General features: G+C 42.3%; 1 protein-coding gene across 1 annotated transcript in view; it reads left to right on the plus strand.

Annotated features, from left to right (window-relative positions):
• Positions 1–25,768, plus strand: part of LOC136429727 (myotubularin-related protein 13-like) — a 60,857-nt gene that overhangs the window by 21,873 nt on the left and 13,216 nt on the right. The window contains exons 11-33 of the mRNA XM_066419674.1: positions 45–158; positions 882–1,010; positions 2,577–2,675; positions 4,667–4,854; positions 7,134–7,260; positions 8,267–8,485; positions 9,880–10,035; positions 10,714–10,815; positions 12,331–12,527; positions 13,463–13,629; positions 14,167–14,240; positions 14,649–14,844; positions 15,300–15,433; positions 15,821–15,996; positions 17,257–17,328; positions 18,303–18,356; positions 19,074–19,091; positions 19,811–19,962; positions 20,454–20,534; positions 21,137–21,311; positions 22,303–22,520; positions 22,876–23,148; positions 25,395–25,445. Of these exons, the coding sequence (XP_066275771.1) occupies positions 45–158; positions 882–1,010; positions 2,577–2,675; positions 4,667–4,854; positions 7,134–7,260; positions 8,267–8,485; positions 9,880–10,035; positions 10,714–10,815; positions 12,331–12,527; positions 13,463–13,629; positions 14,167–14,240; positions 14,649–14,844; positions 15,300–15,433; positions 15,821–15,996; positions 17,257–17,328; positions 18,303–18,356; positions 19,074–19,091; positions 19,811–19,962; positions 20,454–20,534; positions 21,137–21,311; positions 22,303–22,520; positions 22,876–23,148; positions 25,395–25,445 (3,172 nt within the window). The remainder of the gene's footprint in view (positions 1–44; positions 159–881; positions 1,011–2,576; positions 2,676–4,666; positions 4,855–7,133; positions 7,261–8,266; positions 8,486–9,879; positions 10,036–10,713; positions 10,816–12,330; positions 12,528–13,462; positions 13,630–14,166; positions 14,241–14,648; positions 14,845–15,299; positions 15,434–15,820; positions 15,997–17,256; positions 17,329–18,302; positions 18,357–19,073; positions 19,092–19,810; positions 19,963–20,453; positions 20,535–21,136; positions 21,312–22,302; positions 22,521–22,875; positions 23,149–25,394; positions 25,446–25,768) is intronic.

A 25,768-nucleotide genomic window follows, 5' to 3' on the forward strand; every position in this document is an offset into this window, starting at 1 on the left:
ATTGCTGTGTTTAGAGGCTAACTGTTTTATGTTCGTTTCTACAGGATAAAGAGATCCGCGCCATTTTCCTGCGGCTGATTGCAGAGCTGTTCTTTGGGTACCGGGGCTGCCTCACCCTCATCAGGATCCACCCCGAACCAGTCATCACATTCCATAAGGTAAGTACTGTACCTACACTGTACCTGCACTGTACCTCCACTGTACCTCCACTGTACCTACACTGTACCTACACTGTACCTACGCTGTACCTACACTGTACCTACACTGTACCTGCACTGTACCTCCACTGTACCTCCACTGTACCTACACTGTACCTGCACTGTACCTCCTCTGTACCTCCACTGTACCTACACTGTACCTACACTGTACCTACGCTGTACCTACACTGTACCTACACTGTACCTACGCTGTACCTACACTGTACCTCCACGGTACCTACACTGTACCTACAGTGTACATACACTGTACCTACACTGTACCTACACTGTACCTGCACTGTACCTACGTACACTGTACCTCCACTGTACCTCCACTGTACCTGCACTGTACCTACACTGTATGTGTGTGTGTGTGTGTGTGTGTGTGTGTGTGTGTGTGTGTGTGTGTGTGTGTGTGCGTGTTGTGTGTGTGAATACTGGGTTGTGTACCAAAGAAAATGGGAAGGGCTAGCAACCCCTCCCTGTAAAACTATACCCTGCTACAGAAACAGCAAGGAAACTTGCTGACCTACATGTATGTGCCTCTAGGCACTACAAGGGTCTGAATGAAGAAATGAATGTACCAATAAAAACTATGCTGAACCGATTTACCAACCTTATAAGTTATAAAACTATTTACTTACAAGTAACAAAAATAATTTGTCATGTTCTTTCCCCCACCAGGCCACTTTCCTGTCCCAACGAGGGCTGATCGACGATGATTTTCTCACCAAGGTGCTTGATGGGATGTCGTTTCGACCGTTTGTGCACGAGAGAGGGCCGCCCTACAGACCATGTGACATCTTCGACGAGGTACAGACTTGGCTTTCCTCCTGATGTTATAGTTGTAAGTAGGGGTGGGTACCGGTACAAAACCGGTATTTTTTAATGGACCGGTCCAAAAAAAACGGTCCGTAAAAAATCAGTGGACCGGCCTATGGACCGACTAGAAAATTCATAGTACCAGGCTACCAGCAGGCGGTCACATAACTGGTCTCACTACTAAGAAAATACAAAACAGCAGATTTAACGAGTCGTGGTCGAAGACGTTAGCTGTGAATCATATCCCAAAGGATGAGTAAAAAGACGGCGAGGAGAGTGTAGTTATAATTTTTCAGACAAAGTGCAAACCTAAGAAATTATATCGTTCCAGACAAGACGTTTGGAGAGTTTTACGTGTGTCTCGCTCTCCAAAATATGATGTACTGCTACGCTACTATAATCAGGTACAGGTACAGGTCCGGACCTGGACCTGACCCTCTGGACCTGGACCGGACCTGAATTTTATGTACCGGTACCCACCCCTAGTTGTGAGGGTTGAAGTTAAAGTTGGAATTCTTCCCGTACCAGATGGTGTATAGGATGGTGCACATCTCCGCTTCTATGGGCCTCGGGCCACACAACTTTGTGCAATCAATACAGCAGGGTGTTAGTCCACTGGTAGCGGTGTGTGTATTCAAATCCCATACTCTTTCCCAAAGGCTGAGTGCTAAAGCCGGCGTCACAATTCATGCGAGCGTCGGCCGAGTTTGTAGATCGCCCGAAGCTCGCCGAATTTCAAAACCGCCCGAGCGTCGACTGTATATTCCAATGAAAATCTCGGGTGACGTCCGTCGAACACTAAAAGCTAAAAATCCCCCATAAGATGGTACCATCTCTTGGACATGGTCGAAGTCAGTATCGACTAACCTGGTAAAAGGCCAATATTTGGATCAACTTTTATTTCTAAAAATCGCCCGAAGCCCGCATAATCGACAGGACGTCGGCCATACTTCAGCCGAAAATGCACATTTGAAGCTCGCCAGCACGTCGGCCGAGCTGAATTTCTTATTTGTGACGGGGGCTTTAGGACAGAGAGCAGTACATTGTATGTACTGCAACAGTGACAATGACTTGGCCGGGGATCGAACTCACAACCTACTGAATCCAAGGCGAACACTGTTAAACCAGTCATTTTAAGGGTCCCATAGCTGATATAATAAGTAATTAGGCTGTAAGCCAATTTAGGATGTTTGTTGAAGAAGGGAAAATGAGAGTCTGGGAAGATAATCAAAAGTTTATTCGTTCTTATTTCATCGCAATACATCTGGGATGCCCCTTTGTTATGATGATTTAGGATGACAAACTTGTTCCTTACCCCCACTTCCAAATGTAGGGAAGGTGTGATGGTCGTTGTCCCTAATGTTCTGGATATTGCTGGCGACGGTTAAGGAGAAGACGAATGACGGAAAACAAGACACAACACGGAGCTAAATGATACACGTCTTCCCACTTTCAATGCTCAAGATCTGATAAAGCTATATAATTAACAATCTGATGAAGCTATATAATTCACAGAAATTGTATCCTTGTTTTCTTCTCTTTAATCCCCCCCCCCAGCTTGTCTCTGGGATTCACACTGTTGTGCGAGACGAAGGGGTAGACAACAAGCGGGTGATGAAGAACGTGCACGAGCTGGCCAGACAGCTGTACCTCAATGTAAGTTACAATGCAAGTCTGCTGTTTGTAGTGGTGCTGTTGTAGTTGGCAGTGATTGCTCATGGTCATGGGGTAAAAGACTACCTTTTCAGGTGTAGAATTTTTTTTCAAATGTTTGAACATTGATATTGAACAAATTCATCAGTCTGTTTAGGTGGTGTTCTTGGCAATGAATGCTCGTGGTCATGGGGTAAAAGACTACTTTTTCAGAAGCAGAATTTTTCTTTTAAATGTTGGAACATTGATATTGAACAAATTCATCAGTCTGTTTAGGTGGTGTTCTTGGCAATGAATGCTCGTGGTCATGGGGTAAAAGACTACTTTTTCAGATGCAGAATTTTATAGAAGTAAGGCAAATATAGGATTGAACATGCCATTTTTTATACTTTTTATGGGCTCCAAATTTCCTGGATAATCTTGACAACAATGGTAATTTATTAAACCCCAACTGCAAAACAGAAGTTAAGAGTATTTTGGAGTAGTTACATCTTTTAATGTTGACTATTCCTTCAATTTCATATCTATTGAAAATTATTGGCTTGTTTTTATCATTTAATAAACTTCTTAAATTGTTATAAAAGAGAGCTTCTCATTTTTAAAACCAGAATAAATTTTCTGTTCTACAATTTTATGGAAACTTAAAACTTCCTGATGACACATGTCTGATGTTTTGCTGTTTCTATGTGTGGTTTTGCCATGACCAAACAAGGAGTGCCGTGGGGCCACGCCCTCCAGCTGGATTCATGGAGTAAGTTGGCCTTTGACCCCATGTTATCTGGCCTTTGACCCCATGATAATCTGCTGTGGCATGGCAAACCTGTTAAAAACGATTCTTTATTTTCTTTATTTCTCATTTTTGTCTGCAGTGTTTTGAATAAAGTGTAACTGATTTGGGTAATCTGATATATTGAAAATGTGTAAATTTTGCATGTTTGGCTAATACTGCCCCGCTGTCAGCATCCTTAAGGATAAACTCATAATAACATGGACTTTGAATTACTATAAGTTTAACTACCTACTACATTTAGTTGAACTTTTGAAAAATTTTGAAATGACATAGAGGTTTATGAATTTTTTTTAATCGCAATTCCAGTTCTAACTGTTGTGCTCAGCCGACTTAACAATGATCAAGAATCAAACTTACATCAAAACTTGATCAGCTGAAAATGAACCCATATGCAGCACAGTGACCCATCAACTGACTCTGTCCTGCTTTAATCAGCTACGCTACCATTTACATGGATCTGTGAACCCTGTGAAACTTTGTAATGTGCCTATATGTTCCAAGTGACAGAGCAAATAATCTACAGAGCCTAATGTTTAAGTCTTTTCAAACACTATAATTCCACTTTGGAGAATGTTAAATCTACAATTGTTTTCTAACTTGCAGTAGAGTTGCTAATCAGTTGCTGCATAACTTGGCAGAACGAGAGTTAAATTGCAAGTCTGTAACCCCACTGTGTGTGTGTATGTTAACAGTGTCATGTGTGTTTTGAGTATGATGCTTCTATCCATGTGGCCTTTGTGCTAGCATTGCTTGATATGAAAAGATAACCAGGAAGTGGAGGTTGTTGGTCTCGTCAGGCATGTTTCCATCCCTCTAAGGCAGATATTCTAACAGACAAGTTCTTCACCACTAATAAGCATAACAGAGACCTTCATGTACTTGCATTTCCCATAACAAGCTTACCTCTGTAAGGCTAGGGTCACGTTTCCAAACCAGTATCTGGCCGGTCAGTTTGCGGGAACGAAAAATAGGATATAAAAGACAACAAAACGCACAAAAATGTAGTCTTATTAAGCATGATTTGTGAATATCTTTTGTATTTGCGCTTTTATACAGTCACACCAGTCCTTTATTTTTCATGCCCACAACCAGCCTGGCTGGACCCATTTTGAAACGTATTGCCAGTACCATAAGCCATTCAAACACTGCAGTAATTGGTGTGTACATTTTCCCACTGACAAAGACTTGCTGTTTCTTTCCCCAGGAGAACCCCAGTCCGCAGCCGTATGTAGAGAAGATCCCCAAAGCGTCGGAGGCGGCCCACTCCCGGCTGCCCCAGCCTCAGTTCCCCGTCCTGAGCGAGTTTCTCGTGCAGCAGGTCATCGAGGACGCCCAGGCCAAGAGAGCGCTCACGGCGCCCAAGATGACGTCACTCAGAGTACAGCAGCCAAGGTAGGGGGGTTTGTTTGGGAGTATGGACTACTCTTCTTATAGCCTCGTATAGTACAAGAGCCAAGAGGGCGCTCACAGCGCCCAAGATGACGTCACTCAGAGTACAGCAGCCAAGGTAGGGGGTTGTTTTGCGGTGGGGACTAGTCTCCTTGTAAAGTACAGCAGCTACAATGTAATTACAAGGTATGGGGTATGTTTTGGGGTATGGACTACTCTTCTTGTAGCCTTGTATAGTAGTGAAGAGCCAAAAGAGCTCTCACAGTTCCCAAGATGACATCTCTCAGAGTACAGCAGCCAAGGTAGGGGGTTGATTTGGGGTGGGGACTTGTCTTATTGAAGAGTACAGCAGCCAAGGTAGGGGGTTGTTTTAAGGTGAGGACCCCCAGGCCAAGAGAGCGCTCACGGCGCCCAAGATGACGTCACTCAGAGTACAGCAGCCAAGGTAGGGGGTTGTTTTGGGGTGGGGACTTCTCTTATTGTAGAGTACCGCAGCCATGAGGTAGAGGAGTTGTTTTAGGGTGGGGACGCCCAGGCCAAGAGAGCGCTCACAGCACCCAAGATGACGTCACTCAGAGTACAGCAGCCAAGGTAGGGGGTTGTTTTGGGGTGGGGACTTCTCTTATTGTAGAGTACCGCAGCCATGAGGTAGAGGAGTTGTTTTGGGGTGGGGACGCCCAGGCCAAGAGAGCGCTCACGGCACCCAAGATGACGTCACTTAGAGTACAGCAGCCAAGGTAGGGGGTTGATTTGGGGTGGGGACTTCTGTTATTGTAGAGTACCGCAGCCAAGGTACATAGTAGAGGAGTTGTTTTAGGGTGGGGACGCTCAGGCCAAGAGAGCGCTCACGGCGCCCAAGATGACGTCTCTCAGAGTACAGCAGCCAAGGTAGGGGGTTGTTTTGGGGTGGGGACTTCTCTTATTGTAGAGTACCGCAGCCATGAGTTAGAGGAGTTGTTTTGGGGTGGGGACGCCCAGGCCAAGAGAGCGCTCACGGCACCCAAGATGACGTCACTTAGAGTACAGCAGCCAAGGTAGGGGGTTGATTTGGGGTGGGGACTCGTTTCTTTGTAGAGTACAGCAGCCAAGGTGGGGGGGGGGGCTTGTTTTGGGGTATGGACCACTCTTCTGATCTTGTAGCCTAATGTAGAGTACAAGAGCCAAGAGAGCTCTCACAGCACCCAAGATGACGTCACTCAGAGTACAGCAGCCAAGGTAGGGGGTTGTTTTGGGGTGGGGACTTCTCTTATTGTAGAGTACCGCAGCCAAGGTACATAGTAGAGGAGTTGTTTTAGGGTGGGGACGCCCAGGCCAAGAGAGCGCTCACAGCGCCCAAGATGACGTCACTCAGAGTACAGCAGCCAAGGTAGGGGGTTGATTTGGGGTGGGGACTTCTCTTATTGTAGAGTACAGCAGCCAAGGTGGGGGGGCTTCTTTTGGGGTATGGACCACTCTTCCTGTAGCCTAATGTAGAGTACAAGAGCCAAGAGAGCTCTCACAGCACCCAAGATGACGTCACTTAGAGTACAGCAGCCAAGGTAGGGGGTTGATTTGGGGCGGAGACTAGTCTTATTGTAGAGTACAGCAGCCAAGGTAGGGGGTTGTTTTGGGGTGGGGACTCGTCTCCTTGTTAAGTTCAGCTGCTAATTACAAGGTATGGGGTATGTTTTGGCGTATGGACTACTCTTCTTGTAGCCTTGGATAGTACAAGAGCCAAGAGAGCTCTCACAGCGCCCAAGATGACGTCACTCAGAGTACAGCAGCCAAGGTAGGGGGTTGTTTTGGGGTGGGGACTTCTCTTATTGTAGAGTACCGCAGCCAAGGTACATAGTAGAGGAGCTGTTTTAGGGTGGGGACGCCCAGGCCAAGAGAGCGCTCACAGCGCCCAAGATGACGTCTCTCAGAGTACAGCAGCCAAGGTAGGGGGTTATTTTGGGGCAGGGTATTTTGAATTTTGTGGTTATCGCGGTCACTTTTTCATTGCAATCTAACAAAAAAGCATTGGTATGTCCATTGTGTTGTTTCAACTCCAAACTCTCTTGTTGTAAATGCTGCAAGTCTTTATTCATTATTTATTTTATTTTAATTTTATTTATTAATCTAATCTTCAAAACATCTGGGTAGCCCCCTACCACAATTTGTTGATTTCCAAAGGGGCCTAGAAAACATAGCACATAAGAACATAGGAAGAATTGGTACAAGTACACAAGTTGCATGAAACACAAATGAATCAAGTTGTGGTGGACTTCTGTGAATTCATCGTTTATATTTTCCTGCTCCAGGATTGTGCCATGTGGAGAGAACAGAAGGGACAAGTACGCCGGCCTGAACAGCAGCGCCCGGAGGTTAGAGGTCATGAGAAACTGCATCAACTACATCTTTGACAACAAAATACAAGAAGCAAAGAAGGTGGGTTCCTAGGAATATTATTGCCAGAATGATAAATGATGATTAATGATCATCACAGTAAAGTAGCATTGATGCCAAATTACCCAGGGAACTGGACTGAGATGGCATCGATGCCCAAAATGCTGGGTCAGTCTGGCATCAATGCAGCACTGAACACCACTTCCGCAAGGGTGCTTCACTGCTGTAACTCCTTGGAGGGTTAGAAACATTTTTTTTCAACATTTTTTTTTTAGAAAGCTAGGTGTTTTTTGACACAATTTTCCCCTATATTCCAGTCGTTTCCAGCAGTTTTACGCGGTCTGAAGAGCAAAATGACACGGCTGGCCCTGTCTTTTTGTTTCTTTTTTAAAATTAGGTGTTTTTGACACATTTTCCCCCTTTACTCCAGTCGTCTCCGGCAGTTTTACGCGGTCTGAAGAGTAAAGTGACACGGCTGGCGCTGTCTTTTTGTTTCTCTTAAAATTTGGTGGTTTTTTTACACATTTTCCCCCTTTGTTCCAGTCGTTTCCGGCAGTTTTACGCGGTCTGAAGAGTAAAGTGACGCGGCTGGCCCTTTTTGGGGTTACTTTTCTAAACTTTATAAACAAAATTAGGTGTTTTTTTTACACATTTTCCCCCTTTATTCCAGTCGTTTCCAGCAGTTTTACGAGCTCGAGGTCTGAAGAGTAAAGTGACGCGGCTGGCCCTTTTTTGGGTTACTTTTCTAAACATTATAAACAAAATTAGGTGTTTTTTTACACATTTTCCCCCTTTATTCCAGTCGTTTCCTGCAGTTTTACGCGGTCTGAAGAGCAAAGTGACGCGACTGGCCCTTTTTTGGTTACTTTTCTAAACTTTAAACAAAATTGGGTGTTTTTTAACACATATTTTCCTTGCATTCCAGTCGTTTCCAGCAGTTTTACGCGGTCTGAAGAGCAAAGTGACGCGACTGGCCCTTTTTTGGTTACTTTTCTAAACTTTAAACAAAATTGGGTGTTTTTTAACACATATTTTCCTTGCATTCCAGTCGTTTCCAGCAGTTTTACGCGGTCTGAAGAGCAAAGTGACGCGGCTGGCGCTGTGCGAGGAGCTGAGTCTGCACATGCAGCAGAATAGGGTCGTGCTGGAGAACCACCAGTTCGACATGGTGGTGCGCCTCATCAACTGCGCCCTGCAGGACTGCTCCAGCATGGACGAGCACGGCGTGGCCGCAGGCCTGCTGCCGCTCGTCTGCGCCTTCTGCAGGGTGAGGCTTAGACCACACCAATTTAATTTCTTGGTTAACGGATTTTTATTTTCCAAAAAAAAAAATTCTCGAAAAAAAAAATCATGAAAAGAGAAGACTGGCCCAGATCATGATTTTTTTTTTCTAAGATTTTTTTTTTTGGAAAATAAAAATCCGTTAACCAAGAAATTAGATTGGTGAGGCTTACCGACTGGTTTTATTTTTGCTTGCTTTAGGAAAAGAACAGGCATCTAACATGATCTAAAAAAAAAAGAAAGAAAAAACATGCTAAAGTCTGACAATAATGTAATTCACTGAGTCAAATCTGGATTCAGCAACGGTGACTCAAGGGACTGAGGAAAACTGGTTGCTGGGGACAGGTGGGGTTCACTACAAATGTATGTAAAAATGGTCAGGTGGTTGGATGGCCAGGGTTGACTGTATTTGTAAGTACAATCAAACCTGACTGCTCCAGCATGGACGAACACGGCGTGGCCGCAGGCCTGCTGCCGCTCGTCTGCGCCTTCTGCAGGGTGAGGCTGACAGTATAGGGTTAATGACCCTCACTGAGGTCTATACTTAGGCATGGTCGTTCCTATAAGTTTATGAGGTGGTTATAGGAACGACCATGCCTTATCACACCACATAGACCGAAGGAAAGCAGGTCATTAACATTATTATCATATAGCCATTGTCCATGTCATGCTAGTAGTTAGTAGTAACGTTACTGTGCAAGTGTCGCAAAAACGTTCACAGGCTTCCATAGAATGTTTAGAATGCATTTCAAGCGTGCCAGTTGCGCCGCTGTTGAAAATTTGAATACAGTTATATAGGAAAAGAAGAACCTATAAGTGGAGCCATCCATTCTGATAGGTCGACGACATCTAGCTATATGATGACTTAAGTTCAAGCGAACCAGGCATCTTGACAAGATGCATTTGGGTGGCGCTGGTAGTGATGTGGGCCAGCAAGAAGATGTCACAAACCAAAAAGTTATGGGATTTGTATTGATAACCATGTTTTGCCCTTTTTTTGAAGGAAAATAAAAAACAGTCTGAGATTGAGATTTTGCTGTAGCCATCATTACCAGTATGTTAGAATTGTCAGCAAGGCCACTTTCTATTACAAACAATATTTTTTTCAATTCATACTGAATGCCATATTTCTTACTCCCACATTAGATTTGCTATCTCCAGAGGATGCGATTTATAAACAATTATGCGGCCGTCTTTCCTCTCAAGCATCGGACTAAACTGTTAGACACGTTACCTTTCCCCACAAACTGATGCAGTTTGCGTACACACTGGTTCTGTATTTGGGGTCTCCTAAAGATGTTGCTGATATGGAATGAATGTAATTTAGCCATACTTCCACCCAAACATCACATAAACTGTTTGAAACATCTTTTCCCCCAGAAACTGGCCCCTGGGGTGATGCAGTTTGCGTACACGCTGGTTCAGGACCATCCCGTCTGGACCAACCTGCAGTTCTGGGAGGCCTCCTTCTACACAGACGTCCAACAGCACATCAAGGAACTGTACCACCAGCCGGACAGGAACGGCAGTGCCAAGGTCAGCATGTTCATGGAGTTCATATTAGCATCAAACTATGGTAATATTAGAACTGCCAGATGTAAAGTAACCGTAAATGACAGTCATGTACAAGTAGATATAAATGTAATAATCACTGGCTATTTGGGCAAGTAAATAGATGAATAGATGAATAAAAGTACTATAGCTACTACTACTGGTGATAATTCATTCTACAAGCACACCAAGATCTGAAGACCTCTTTGTAAGTGAAGAGATATTGGCTTGTTGGGCAGACCTGGCTGTATGTTCCTCATGGTAGAACATGATGGTAGGAACGGTCTCAGTAGCACAGGGTGAAAAAAATGAATCTGTGTTGTCTTCTTTAAGGTCTGCCACTAAGAGCCATTTTCTTGAGTTTCAGTTTTATTTAGATCCACAATTGGCCTCATGAGAGGCTATTCGTCCTGTGGTCTACACATCCATATTTACACATCAGAATTGAAAAATACAAAGGCATACAAAGTCACAGTAGAATAGTTTTCTTTTAGAGTTTAACATTTTGTGGTATTGAGCTGAAATTTCTTAATACAGACACCTTAAATTCACCATTATCTCCATTTTCTGGGAAACACGGGTTGTCTAGAAGTTAGTGGCTCTGCCTCTGGATATGAGTATACATCTCCTGTTATGCAATATTGCCATTTTTCTCTCCTGTAGGATTCCCATGAACTAGAGGTGCCATCCAGCCCAGGTATGAGAAGGAGGGCAGAGGTCAATAGGTCGCAGGAGAAGTCTGCCCTTGACATTGCAGCAGAACAGGTCAGTCAAGGACAAAAGAAACAATTGTTATTCTCTGTCCTGTTATCTCACCTTTGTCGATACAATAACCCGACTTGTCAAAATGGCCGTGTAACTCTTGAATTTGACTGAAATCATTTGTGATTAGAATTAAGTAGTGAAATAGTAAAATATGGATAGGAATTTGTCACTGAAAAATTGTGTAGGTTCTCTTTTCTTAGGATAATTCAAAGCAACCCTCCAGAGCTGAGGTGTAACATGTTGAATGTCCAATGTGATGTAGTCAGCTTAACTGACACATTCCTGAGAAGCCAGTCTGTTAGAGTTCAGAGCAGTAAGTAATACGCAGGTTGACCAACAGGGAATTGATGTTGTTGTCCCTACAGTTGAGATTATGGCAACATCGGTCCAAATACGACCAGCAAGAGCTTGTGTACATGTACATGTGTTAGATGAAAAGACAGTTAAACACTTAGGTGAACTCTGTTACAGAATCTGATACTGATGTGTTGTTCTTGTTCCCACAGTTGAGATTATGGCCCCATCGGTCAACAGGAGCCTGTGTACATGTTCATGTCCCCTTGCCAAACTGTTGTCTAATGTAGCATTGATGCCAGAACTACATATGCAGCACTAATGCTTGGTTAGTGCACACTGCCATGGTAATTTCATGGTAATTATGGCTGTCCAAATACCAGTCCCTCAATGTCATAGCAGCCATCCCTTGGACCAAGGCTTGAACCAATTAGTTGGCATCTTTCCAGCATTAGTGCTTTCTGCCACGGCCTTTAGTCATGCTTGACCTATACATTAGCAGTCAAGGGTGGACTGTAGTTAGGGGGCAGAGGGTTAATTTGGTGTGACACCCCCACTGGCACCAGCCAGGGGAAAGGGTTTCCACTTACCCTTCAGTCCAAGAAGACTGGGTGATAAATGATGATTAATTAACAGGGGTGTATGCTGGCATTAATGCCCTGTTCCAAAGGGAGCAGAGGGAATCCAGCATTAATGCCCAATGTGCTCCGCTAAGGAGCGCGTAGTGCGGCATTAATGCTACATTAGACAACAGTTTGGCAACGGGGGTTAGGCGAAAGATCAATTACTAGTACACAGGTTGATAAACACTGTTACAAATACTGATGTGTTGTTGTTGTTCCCACAGTTGAGATTATGGCCCAAAGATAACCAACAGGAGCCAGTGTGCATGTGTCAGATGGAAGGACAGTAACACAGGTTGATGAACACAGTTACAGATACTGAATCAGATGCATTGCTGTTGTCCCCCCGTACAGTTGAGATTATGGCCCCATCGGTCCAAAGATGACCAACAAGAACTGGTGTACATGTACATTTGTTAGGTGGAAGAACAGTGTATGTTGATGAACACTGTTACATGTGCCGATGTGTTGTTCCCACAGTTGAGATTATGGCCCCAAAGATGACCCCCGAGAGCAGGCGTGTTACACTGAAGAGTTGTTCAAGCAGGCGTTGATAAACACTGAATCAGATGTATTGTTGTTGTCCCCACGTCCACAGTTGAGATTATGGCCCCATCGGTCTAAAGATGACCAGCAAGAGCTAGTGAACAATGAGGAGAGCACGGTGTACAGCCAGGCCATTCACTACGCCAACAGGATGGTGTTCATGTTGGTTCCCTTGGACACCAGTAAGGGCATACGTGCCAATATGGGCAACGAACCCGAGAGTGGAAGCAATAGCAACGTCACAAGCAGGTCAGTTAGTTAACACTAGTTTATTAGTTTGTTTGTTTGTATTGCATACCCAGTAAACCGCCTCATAGCTTTACATACCATGTCTGCACTGAACAGTACAAGCTGCATATCCAGACAGATTTATTTTATCCACTCATACTGGGAGGACTTTCTATTCTTTTTGTTTGGTGGGGCCTTATATTTAATGTTCTCGAGGGATGTATTTTTTGTCGCCTCAAAATCCTTTGTGACAAATTGATTCCTTCCTCGTTAACTGTGCAGTATTTAGGAACACAATTTCTCATAGATATGAGCTTTGGGCCTAAAATTAATGTTAGATGTTGGATATGGTCATGTGCTGTCCTCCTCTTATAATGACCTGCCAGGCAGTGTTGGCTGTAACTGGTTCTTTTAATACAAGTCTTATATCTGATTGATAACTTCTTATGCTTGCCTATATTCGCTCCCTGTATTTGAGGCAATGACAGTTTCGATGGTTTTGTTTTCCAGTATTGGCGGCAGTGGCAGTTTTGATGCCTTTGTTTTGCAGTATTGGAAGCAGTCACTGTGACGGTTTTGATGCTTGTGTTTTCCAGTATTGGAGGCAGTGACAGTTTTGATGCTTGTGTTTTCCAGTATTGGAGGCAGTGACAGTTTTGATGCTTGTGTTTTCCAGTAATGGAGGCAGTGACAGTTTCGATGGTTGTGTTTTCCAGTATTGGAGGCAGTGACAGTTTTGATGCTTGTGTTTTCCAGTATTGGAGGCAGTGACAGTTTTGATGCTTGTGTTTTCCAGTATTGGAGGCAGTGACAGTTTTGATGCTTGTGTTTTCCAGTATTGGAGGCAGTGACAGTTTTGATGCTTGTGTTTTCCAGTATTGGAGGCAGTGACAGTTTTGATGCTTGTGTTTTCCAGTAATGGAGGCAGTGACAGTTTTGATGCTTGTGTTTTCCAGTATTGGAGGCAGTGACAGTTTTGATGCGGAGAGTGCGCAGTACGGAGAGGAGGATTCGGACATGACAGGAAGCGTGTGTCGGTTCATCACCAGGTTTGTGGACAAGGTTTGCACGGAGAGTGGAGTAACTCCAGATCACATCAAGGCTCTACACGCAATGGTACCAGGTACGGGACATGTTACTCCTATAATCTTCATTTTTCTCCATATTAACTGAAGAGGATTTTTTAAAAATCAGGCCTTCAAATTCCTTTTTTTTAATTGGTTATTGTTCCCCCTCAGTTCAACAAAAAAAATTTAAAGGTTGTCTTTGTTCAAGTCTTGATCACACTGGAAACTGTTAAGAGAACTGTTTTGATTCTTTGTTTGCCATTCTAAAGCTGGTAACAATCAGTGTGCTCAGTAATGTAAGTGCAAGGAATGTTGTTTGCTGTTCTGATTATCAATATCAGCGTGACTAATGTTACGAAAAATTGAAAGTGGCGTATTTAATTTACCATTTCCTCTTTGATCCAAACTTTATCAAATCTAGTGTTAATTTATTTCTTTACTTAATATTTGAATCTAGTATTTTCCAGCAGATAATGGTAGGTGCTGGCAGAGTTCATTAATCAGCCAGTCAGTGTCTGTATTTCAAATCTGGACATGAACGTTTGTTTGTGTGTTGCTTTAAAAGGCCCATCAATTTGTATTTCCTCCTGCAGGTGTTACAGCAATGCATGTAGACTCCATGGAACAGGTCTGCAGAGAGAGCAAGAGGCTTCCGCCTATACAGAAGGTAGGTGTTGAAAGTGAACAATTATATATTTGTTGCCTGTTTAAAAGTTGTAGTATTTTCCTAATTCTAGATCGTCTGGCCTTTTAAAGAAAATTGACACTGTTGTTGGTGTGGAAAAAAAGAGCTTTCAAAAACCATAAGGATATTACTCTTTCCTATAGGCTGAAAATTTATTATTCTATCATCGTTGGGAAAGCTTTTGTAACCCCTTCTTCTCCTCTTGCGCCAGTTAGTCTTCACAACTTACTAGTACTTGAGCTTGTCACCACTTAGAGAAAAGCAATGCTACATGTTTTTTATTTTAGTCCCATTTGTGCAACCCATCACCTTTAAATGGCCTTTGAGCCTTGTTACTTGGTGAAAATTAAGCAAGAAAAAATTCTTAAAAAATTGTTTTTCTCTCTGCAGCCAAAGATCCTGAGACCGGAGTTGCTGCCGGGCGAGGACATCGTGATGGAAGGTTTGCGGTCGTACCTGATCCCCGACGGACGCGAGGAGGGGACGGGAGGGTCTATGGGCGGCCCCGCCCTGCTGCCGGCCGAGGGGGCCGTGTTCCTCACCACGTACAGGACCATCTTCAAGGGGATACCCTGTGATCCTCTAGGTTAGTCCTTTATTATCTGTTCCGGGAAAGATTCTCTCAGTTACTAGTACATGTAGTTTCTTTTGTACTGCATAGCAGAAAAAAATCTCTTTTTTTTTCTAGATTTACAAAAAAATGACTTACATGTACAATTTACAAAATGATTTACCCAAAAAATGTCGCAAAAAAATTGTATTCATTGCTTTGAGGTCTTGACCTAGATTATATGCTTTTTGGAGGGAGTGAATTTCTTCAAAGGGGAAAAGAAAAGAAAAAGTTACAGAAAGATGCTGGTGTCTTTTTGCCCCGTACTTGGTTGCTATCTGACACCAAAAATATCTGATAACAAATTTCACAGAAACCTGTCCACCATCCTATGTGACCCAGGATATGTAGGAGTACTTTCTCCAGTTGAATTCAAACAGGAAATTAAAGTTTTATGTTCAAAATTCCATTCTGTTGTGTACATTTTACAGCATCAGAGCAGATAGTGGTGAGGTCCTTCCCGGTGGCGTCTCTGACGAGAGAGAAGAAGATAAACGTGCAATACCTGTCCCACATCAACGAGTGGCTGTCCGAGGGTCTGCAGCTCCGAGCCTGTACATTCCAGGTCAGCTACACATAATAGTTCAATGTTTAACTTAGTTTTCCTGGTACTTTCTTACTTATCCTCTCTGTCCATGAAGAGGATGAACGGGTTTTCTGGAGCGAGCATTATGATAGAGTGGAGCGATGGTATAGAAGCAGGTTTTCTGGGGCATTCTAAGGCTTTTGGAGGGGGTAAAATTACTGTCAGACAGGTCACAGTTGAAGACTGTGGCCACATGTGACCTGGTAGCATCCCTGGTCAATCTGAATTTTACGCTTGTCAGAGGATCTGCTTTCCAGGTTAAAGGGGTGCATGGTCAGGGCATGGGGGTGCAGTGCCCCTGTTTAGATTAAGCTCGGACGAATATCGGACCACAGATATTAAATTCCAATTCACATCTCCCTGCAGTTGGTGAAGTTGGCGTTTGACGAGGAGGTCACGTCGGAGGACATCGAGACGTTCCGAAAGCTGATCAACCGTCTGCGCTTCCCGGTCAGCGTGCAGGAGATGTTCGCCCTGTCCAGACACCACGTGGGGCCCCGCACCATGATACAGAAGCACAAGGAGAAGAACGCCACACTGAAGTAAGTACAAACTTTGTAGTTCTGAGAATAGCTTCATCAGGTAGCCTGGAATCTATCCTACTCAAGCTTTGCCATGATACAGAAACACAAGGAGAAGAACGCCACACTGAAGTAAGTACAAACTTTGTAGTTCTGAGAATAGCTTCATCAGGTAGCCTGGAATCTATCCTACTCAAGCTTTACCATGATACAGAAGCACAAGGAGAAGAACGCCACACTGAAGTAAGTACAAACTTTGTAGTTCTGAGAATAGCTTCATCAGGTAGCCTGGAATCTATCCTACTCAAGCTTTACCATGATACAGAAGCACAAAGAGAAGAACGCCACACTGAAGTAAGTACAAACTTTTCGATTCCGGAAAAAAACCCACCAAGAGTCATCAGGTTTTTGGCATGAGAAGAACGCAACACAAGTGAGTACAAACATCACTCAGTGAATAGCTTCATCAAGTGATCTGAAAGTGAAGGTATTTTGACTCAACCAAAAGTTATGGAACACGCTAAAACTTTCAACACAAGAAGAAGAATGCAACACTGATTCAGCAGTAAGTGGAAATTGTGTAGTTCCATGAATAGCTTCATTGATTAGTCATTTAAAAATTCTTTGACACAAGCAAAGGTTATTGAAAACGATTAAACTTACTTTCAACAACAAATATTGGACTCACCCAATTTACGACCAGTTCTCTGGTCTTTCTCATAAAAGAATGAAACACTGAAGTGAGTAGAAACTTTGTAAGTCCATGCTTGAAAGCCCTTTTGACTCCACAAAAGGGAAAAGATATAAATCTCCTCAAAGAGAAAAATTGGATCAGGGAGAAGAATTAGATTTCTAGTAATAATGTTATTGTTGTTTAGATTGAACACAGTTTTTCATTTACATATTTAAATGCATATTTGTAGTCATCATGATCAGTACTCAACAATTTAACTGAGTTCATTTGAAAGCTATTCTTGTTCACGTACTTGTACTTGTCTTTGTGTGTAACATTTCTGTACTGTTTATATTTTACCTTCAAACCTTCTTTGTGCTTTGCTTTTGTTTTGTCTTTTTTTTTACGCTTTGCTTTGTGTGGAATGGTCAGGTAAGTGTTTAGGTGCATATACTAAGTCTTACAACTGGCAATGATCACTGAACATTGACATCTTGCTTGTTCACGAGTTTAGTAGTTCCAGAGAGTTGGTTTTCAGTGTGATTCCCCTAAGGAAGGGGAATGTTACTGGAAATCACCCGTTTTGAGAATTGTACCTTTCTGAGCAGGGCAGTTATAGACGAAGATGACTACACAGGCGCTACCGCCAGCCCTTTTATGCCACGGGCAAGTTCGGAAAGGTCAGATTACAATCGACCATGACCTGAATTGACCTTGGGATTCGTAGAGCAAAAGCAGGGATGCCATCAGTTAGGAACTCTACCTTCCAGCTCCGTTTGGATGGACAAACTAAAGGCTGCTAGCTAGATTTTATTGTAAATCTTCAAACTTTCGCTGCGGTTTTATTTTTGCTGTGTGCAAAGTGACTTCTCCACCGTGATGTTATGAGACTATGAATGTGTCTCTTTGACTACTTTACGTCAGAATTTGTTCAGCCGCTAATTTTCAAAACACAGCGAAAACCGATTTTCTATGCCAACATAAACTTCTGTGAAAGTAAAGGAATTGATAGTAATCTCGAAAATTGGCATAAAGAAGTGTGCATTTTGGCTTCCATATTTTTTTTAACAATCAAAATCTGCCCAATTTCCCAGTTAAAAGCCCTGATGGCATCCCTGTGTACAGGTGGCAGCTGTAGGGTAGGAAGCAAGGGACCTCTCCTTGTATGCCAGCATCTCATGAAAGATAATCAAAACTGTTAGTACTTTTTCAACCAGGCCTCTAGCCAGCTTGAATTTTTGCCCAAGTCCCATTGACAGAAAGAGCCTACATAGAGAATCATTTCTTTTCCAACAGTTTCATATCATTTTATTCTAAATATTTGTAAATCTTTTCCCACCAATTTTTGATAGAAGGTTGACAGAATGGTCTTCAAGTTTTTTTATCATATGCAGCAAAATTCTGTCAAATGATGATAAATTATGACAGGTGCTGGCTAGAGCCCTGTATCTAACGGATGGGTGTACAAATACTATGGTCTTAAAGTTGGGTGGCTTCCCGTGTGGCTCTAGGTCGTCTATGTGGGCATAGATACAATAAAAACCTTTCCCTCGGTTTAGAAGTTACTCGGGTGGGGCATTTTTTTGTTATTTTCTGTTTGTGGATCTCTTAACATCGACATCGTAACATCTCCAATATTGCATGACACTTCCAGAGAGATAGATGCGATACCAGGCAGGAGATCCATGTATGGCACTAAAGACTGGAGGTAGGAGAATGTATAACAAACAAACAAACAAATAGTAGGTGGCTGGCTGGGTGTAACAGAAGCAATGGAGCAGCAAAATATTACAGTCACTTTTTAATAGCATTAGGCTCTTTTGCTAATCCAGAAAACTGTAATTTTCTTAACCTTCCTCCTGCTACCTTACCCGATAAATAAAGCAGATTTGATGGCAAAAAACTACTTAAGCAGAAAGAGGGTTAACAGAGCGAACTGAATAGACTGTGAAAGGAAAATTTACTTTTGAAGGAAAGCTTTCTCAAGACCTCAAATTTTGTGATTGCAATTCTCACAAATTGTCACTATCTGTCCTTGGTGCTGAATAATTAGTTATTGTCATGATGCCTTCCTCTGACCCAGTCATACGTATTTCAGTCTTTTTATCAAGTAAAAACAATATTCAACAGCAAAATGATGTGACGGCAACTAAGATTTAAACTAGCAACCCCCCCCCCCCAAATTTCTTTGAAATGAGTTTGAAAATCGTCCACTAATAGTAAGAGAGATGAATCGTTGCTTTATGTTTAGATGCAGATTTCTTTGGAAGATTCTCTACCTTTATCTTACCTTTTTCTGTTCTGATTTTACCTCCCATGGCACTTTGATTGAAGTCACTTTTTTGTCTGTTTGTGCATCCATGGTGTTAAATGATAAACATGTTTTTCTTTCAATTTCTGATTTTTATTTACATCACTACAAAAGGATTGGTCAGCACAGCAGGTGAGAAAATTGCACAAATTGGCTCTCGTAAAATCCATTCTCCCCACTAGATGGGATAAAAACACAATGATGATATAGTTTTCATTCACCTCTTTTTACCACCCTTTATTCACATTAATTACCATAAAACTTTGTCAAATAGTACTAATTTGCAGCTATATTAGTTTGTGCTAATGAAGTATAATGGCTGGCTTTGGCAATTAACAGTAAATAATGATGCAAATATGCTGGCCTCTTGAAGCAAACAAATTTATTCGTTAAGTTAATCATAGTTTTTAACAACAAAAGGGAAATTTCCTGTGCTTTTGTAGGTAGGTTTACGAAGGGCAACATACATTTCAGGGTATCCTCTATTACTTTGTCTGCCATAAGTGGTGATGGGGATGCATATATTATCTTCGTCCTTTTCTCTATGTTTGATTACTAACCATAAAAGAACCACTATCATCCTTACTGCAATCTGGTGAGGGTTTAACTTACACTGTTCCCTTACTTTACGCCAAATAGCAGTTATTCAAGCAACTAGATAGGATTTGGGAATTTGTGTCACTGACCAAAAGTAGTGGATGCTACTTGAAACGACTGACCGTTTCGAAAATCATATCCAGTTGCCTGAGTAACTGCTATTTGGCGTATCTTATAACCTGGATGTCTAACATTCATCGACCTCCGTTACTTTACTTTGCCCATGTTAGTAATGAGATTTCCCTGCCTAACAGGGCCCTGAGCAAGACCCTCGGAAAGGGAGCGAAGAGAGCGGGAAAGCAGATTGCGAAGAGAACGAAGTACATGCTGCCCACCGACAGCATTTTTATGGCAAAGGTCGACGGAGATGTAAGGAAAGCCGCGTCGTTGGACGAGTTAGCTTCAGGTAAGATTGAAGAAAACATACAAATCATATTTTAGTTGGTGTGGGAATGTTGCTTAGAAATCCCTCGAGTCTTTGTTTCTGAGAAAATGCTGTGATATACAGACAAACCTGACTAAGTAGACCTCTCAAGGGAGACATGCAGGTGGCCCCTAAAGACAGGCTTTTTGATGCTTGTGTCAATGGAAACATTATCTAAGGAACCACCATGAAAGTGGTCACATTGGCCAGGTGGTCCTTATGTAAACTGTATATCAATGGCCAGGTGGTCTTTATGTAGAAGTCATTGTACAGGCTTGACTGAATATTGTGCTGAAAGATTTACCTACATAAGTGGTACTATAAATTCAGCATTGCTTTTTTCTTGGATTTAAAGTTTATTCTGACAGATTTAGTAGAGCAAAGCAGTCTTTTGTCAAGGTTCGATCTTGATTTCCTTGTGTTTCTATGCTGTGTTGGTTTTTGTTTGTTTCTGTGTTGGGTGTGATGATCAGTGCCAGTAGCCCCAGCACTGGCTCGCAGAGAAGGCAAGAGGGCAGGACAGGCCCACGCTCAGAGGACAGGTAACACTAAAGGTAACACAGGTGTGGAACACAGGTGTGTTGTACGTGCTGGCCATGCACTATGGGTATTAGTCTCTCTCCTTAAATGGAACTGTAGCAACAACTGTTGTTGACTAGAAAAAAATAATAATATTTGCTTGAATGCGTCGTATGCCCAGGGCTTGCTCGGAAATCTGAATTTCAAAGCTAAAAGGGGAACCTGATACCTTTGAGACAGGGTAAATGGATGAGACATCGATTAAGGTTAGACATTCAGGTAGAGCATTACATAAGACAAAATCAATCAAGCAAATGGATAAATTCTATAAAGATTCAGGTAGCATGCACTGTCTTCGATCGGTGACTAAGAATGGTTACTAATGTCTCCTCAGAAGACAGTGACTGCAGTCCGAAACATCTGTCTCTTCAGAGAATTTATCCAGTTGCTTCATTTATTTTGTATTATGTAAATAGTAAAATGACCCTAGCACTGTGGACACATCCTTTTTACGTAGGTGTGACATCAGCACTGGGTCAAAGTTTGTCGGAAGTCAATATCGCCCCCCGTCCCGGTTTAGAGAAGGTTGGTGTGCCGCCTTGACTCCTCTCGCAAACACTCCACATGTTTGTTCCAGATGATGCGGAGAGCCGGCCGTCAGAGAAGTTGAGTCTGGAGAGACTGAAGGAGCAGCCGGCGTACCGGGACTACGTCAGACTGGGGCTGGGCTCGCTCAACGGGAGTCAGGCCAGACAGAAGACTGAGCCGTTCAGAATATCTCAAGCAAACGTCAAGTACTCCACCTGTCGGAGGTGAGTTTGTTTTTTTGTTTGTTTGTTTGTTACGTCAGACTGGGGCTGGGCTCGCTCAACGGGAGTCAGGCGCGACAGAAGACTGAGCCGTTCAGAATATCTCAAGCAAACGTCAAGTACTCCACCTGTCGGAGGTGAGTTTGTTTGTTTGTTTCGTTGATGAAGGTTAGACATCCAGGTATTAAGATACGCCCAAAATAGTTACTCAAGCAACCAGATAAAATTTTGCAACAAGTTTATCCAGTTGCTTAAGTAACTATTTTTGATGTGTTTTTTTGTTTGTTTGAAACTTTGTTTATTCATGAAAAGCTCAAATCGGCCTGCAGGCCGTTTTTCATTGAGGTCATGAGGGAAGAGGTAAGGGTCAGGCAAAATGTATTACAAAGATACAGTTTGTAGTAGAGGTGAGTAGAATCAGAAAGAAGACCGAAAAAGAACCCATTTTAACATCCTCCCTGCTGCCTAACCCTGTAAAAAAAATGGAAGTCAGGCACGACAGAAGACGGAACCGTTCAGAATATTTTAAGCAAACGTCAAGTATTCCACCTGTCGGAGGTCAGTATCAAAAACATGAGGACCGAAAAACAACCTTCTTAACCCTCTCTCTAATGCCTAAACCTGTAGCCAAATTTCTTTCTTAATTGAAATTGCAACAAATCATTGTTACTCTAAGAACTGTCATTAATTCTCACTAACCATCATTGAGACTCTAAAACAAGAAAAAAATATTTGCATCTTATGATACGTGCAGAATGTTGTGTTCTATTTTGTGTCTTTACATCAACTTACATCCGAAAATTGTCAAGGAAATTCAACGTCAATATTTAAAAAATTTCAAATTGCAGCAGACAGTTATAAATGTTAGTTTTTCTGCTAATTTTGCCGCCCTACTATCCCCAGTTATCCAGCACTGATCCCCCGAGTCGGTGTCAGACGAAAGTTGTTACTAATGTTAGATTTTGTGTTAATGTTGTCTTCCTACTGTCCCCAGTTACCCAGCTCTGATCGTGGTCCCCCAGTCGGTGTCGGACGAAAGCGTGAGGAAGGTTGCACGGTGCTACAGACAGAGCCGGTTGCCCGTGGTGACGTGGAGACACCCCCGCACACGAGCGGTCCTGATGCGGTCGGGAGGGTTCCACGGGAAGGGTGTGATGGGGGTTCTGAAGTCAGCCCAGAAGTCAGCACAGCTGGTACAGGCTCCACAGTCAGGTAAGGGTCGGGATGGTTTGTTTGTTTGTTTGTTTGGGAAGGGTGTGATGGGGGTTACCGCAGCTGGTACAGGCTCCACAGTCAGGTAAAGATAGGGATTTTTTGTTTGTTAAATCACCTTTAGACATAATACACCAGTTTTGTACTACATGGTGTGTACTAACAGTAAGAACAAGATGCATTAAAGACCAGAATGTAAAATTTGCTCCACTCACACTGGGATAGGCTTCTGGTCTTTTCGATGTGTGGTGACTTCTTTAACGTGCTTCAGGTGTGGCTCTCCAGTCACTGAAACTAACTGAGACTAATGAATTTTTGTACTTGTCCAACCCTAGTTGTCTTCTTGTTCTCCTAGGCGGATCCCACGACACCTCCAGCAGTGTGGAGCAGGAGCAGTACTTCTCAGCCCTGGTGTCGGCCACGCCCGCGAGTCGCTCCGGCACGCTCCGCCAGCTCGACCTTTCACCCTCGGAGTCCCTGACCTCGCTCTTCACCGTGAGAACCAGCGACCAATCGGATCCCTCGACGCCGGACAGCCAGAGGAAGGAGGCGGCCAATCGGAAGCTGGCGCAGCCGCGACAAGGTTCGGGCAAGTCATCCAATAGCAGCATTAGCAGCATAAGATCAGGTGAGGGTTGTGGGTGGCATGAGGAGTCGTCAGCTTTTTGCTAAATCATCAATTTTCATCTGTTTTCGAAAAGTTAGAGTTTTTTTCATGAAGGCATAGTTTGGTCAAATTTTCTACATGCTTACAGTAATAGTTTACAGTTGTTAAATGCAACCTACAGTCAGTCAGATGATGGACCAGAAAAAGAAGTGATTGTTTAGACATTTTGAAAAAAAAAAAAATGAATGCAAAAATTACACCTTTCAGAGGTGAGGGTTGTGGGTGGCATGAAGAGTCGTCAGCTTTTTTGCTAAATCATCAATTTTCATCCGTTTTCAAAAAGAGGTTTGTGAAGGCATAGTTTGGTCAAATTGTTCTATCCAGTTCACACAATACTTTTCGGGAATGGTGATAATTTATTTTCACACGTAACTGGCAAAAAGCTATGATACGGTTGACGCAATCAGATGGTAGACTAGAAAAACAAGAGGAAAGATTTATGGATAGTTACATCTTTTAAAAAAGAATGAATTAAATGGAAAAATTGTAGGCACACCTTTTGGAAGGCCATCTTTTTAGGAAAACTGTTTTTGGCCACGGCTTAGTCATCAAGTTTGTCTGTTTTCCCAGAGAGGTTGGTAGACATTTAATTTGGTCCAATTTTCCTCACCAGTTCACTGATGCTTTTTGGGGAATCGTAGAAATAGTTTTAAGTTTTGAAAACTTAGATTACAGAAAGCAATAAGACAAATGATTGCTGATATTAATATTGAGAGAAAGCAGCATCCAAATGCTGGACGAGAAAAAGAAGTAGAAAATTTATGGATGGCAGTAAGTTGCAAAAATGAATTCAAAATCAAAGCAAAAGGCAAACCTTTTAAAAGGCCATCTTTTTAGGAAAACTCTTTTCATATTGTACATTTTTTCCATTCTGTTCTGTTGTAGTTTTGTTTGATCATATCACCTTATTGCATTGCCTAACACATGCGCATTATTGCTATAGCATCATATCTTTATCCACTAACAACATCTTTTATATAATCACATTCATTCTGTATCATCCTACAGCATTTTGTAATTAATGTAACTGCTTGCCCTTCATTTTGACACAGCATACATGTATTACAGGAGATATCAGACACCTCAAAAGTCTTAAGATGCCAAAAGTGGCTCCAGTCATAGTTTCTTGGATTTGATAAACAATCTTAAAATTCTACTAAGGAAAAGGGTCAGCAAAGTAATATTCCGCAAATATTAAGAGAAAGATAATCTGTCTTTAAAAGCAAGGATGTAATTTTATGAAAAAGATAGAAGAACTTTATTGCACGACAATTGTACATGGTACAAGGTATGAAAAGGATATAAGTCATAGTTTGATATGAAAAAGATATAAAAACATGTACAAGTTTTATAAAACTAAAGACCATTTTTCCCTTGGCATGTAACTTTTGCTTTGGCTATATTCAAAAGAAGGGCTAAGTCGCTATGCTGTAAGGTGGGAAACACTGGTATTGGTGCAGGGAGCTACATGTAACACTTTGGGTTCAACTGTAACAAACTGATGCTTCTGCTGTTCACTTAAACTGTGCTTTGTACTCCATTCAAAATTATTATTTTTTCCTCACCAGGTGTCTTTTGTCCAAATTTTATGTTTAATGAAGTCGAAGTTTGAAATCTATAAAGTGGACATTTAATTGCAGATGTAGATTTTGGGTTATATCGAAAATGTTTTTGTATCGTTTGAATGAAAATGTTATTTATTGTGTGAAGGCTGCTAATACAATGGTACTAAAGTTTTGTAGTTTTGGTAAAAAAATTATAATCAACAACTTAACAGTTTTAACAATATTTATGCTGACTTAGATGACTACTGAATTGTATAAAAGCAAACATGAAGTTGCCAGATCGAAAATACTGTTGAAACATATTCACACAAAAACTACAAATTAATCTGTACAACTACAAGGGTGCTACTAAATTTGTTCACTTACAACTACAAATATTGGTTTGCTAGCACAACAAATTTCAGTAGTTCAGTCAGTATTAATGCTAACAATAGGTTTGCATTTAAAATTGTATAGGTTGTTACGGAAAGATAATTATGTTCCAAGGGGCACCACCCACCATTGCCAACTGTTTTGGTTACACATACATTGTAGTATGCAGGTTCAGGTGGCATGCGTAGGTACCTAGAACTGTTCTAGCGTTGATGTGAAGCTGTAACTCCGGCGCTATAAGGACCTGCGGCTGTATTTGTTTGTGTGTAGGATTTTCTCGACAATGGAGCAGCTTTCGACACAGTGTGCACCCTAATAAAGGTAACCCGCTACCTCTCAGCCAATAGCTGCCCATCTAGCCAGATCTTTCAGCCAATGAAACGTCAGGCTAGTTTTTTTCCTCTTTTAGCCAATCTAAAGCAGGCTTGCTGCTTTTTCCGCCCATGGTAGGCTAGGGTAGTGTGGCGGCTGGACTAGGGTGCTAAGGCTGGTGCATGGCTTGAAGCATGGAGTGGTGGCGGTGTTCTGTAGTCATGTTCTCCTTTTCATCACTGTCTGTCTCCTACATTCATTTTCATGACTTGGATTAGGTGTGTCATTAACTGCATCCATATTATTCGTTTAAGTCCCCTCTCTGTCCCCCC

The sequence above is a fragment of the Branchiostoma lanceolatum genome, chromosome 3, assembly GCF_035083965.1.
Source record: "Branchiostoma lanceolatum isolate klBraLanc5 chromosome 3, klBraLanc5.hap2, whole genome shotgun sequence".
Lineage (NCBI taxonomy): Eukaryota > Metazoa > Chordata > Leptocardii > Amphioxiformes > Branchiostomatidae > Branchiostoma > Branchiostoma lanceolatum.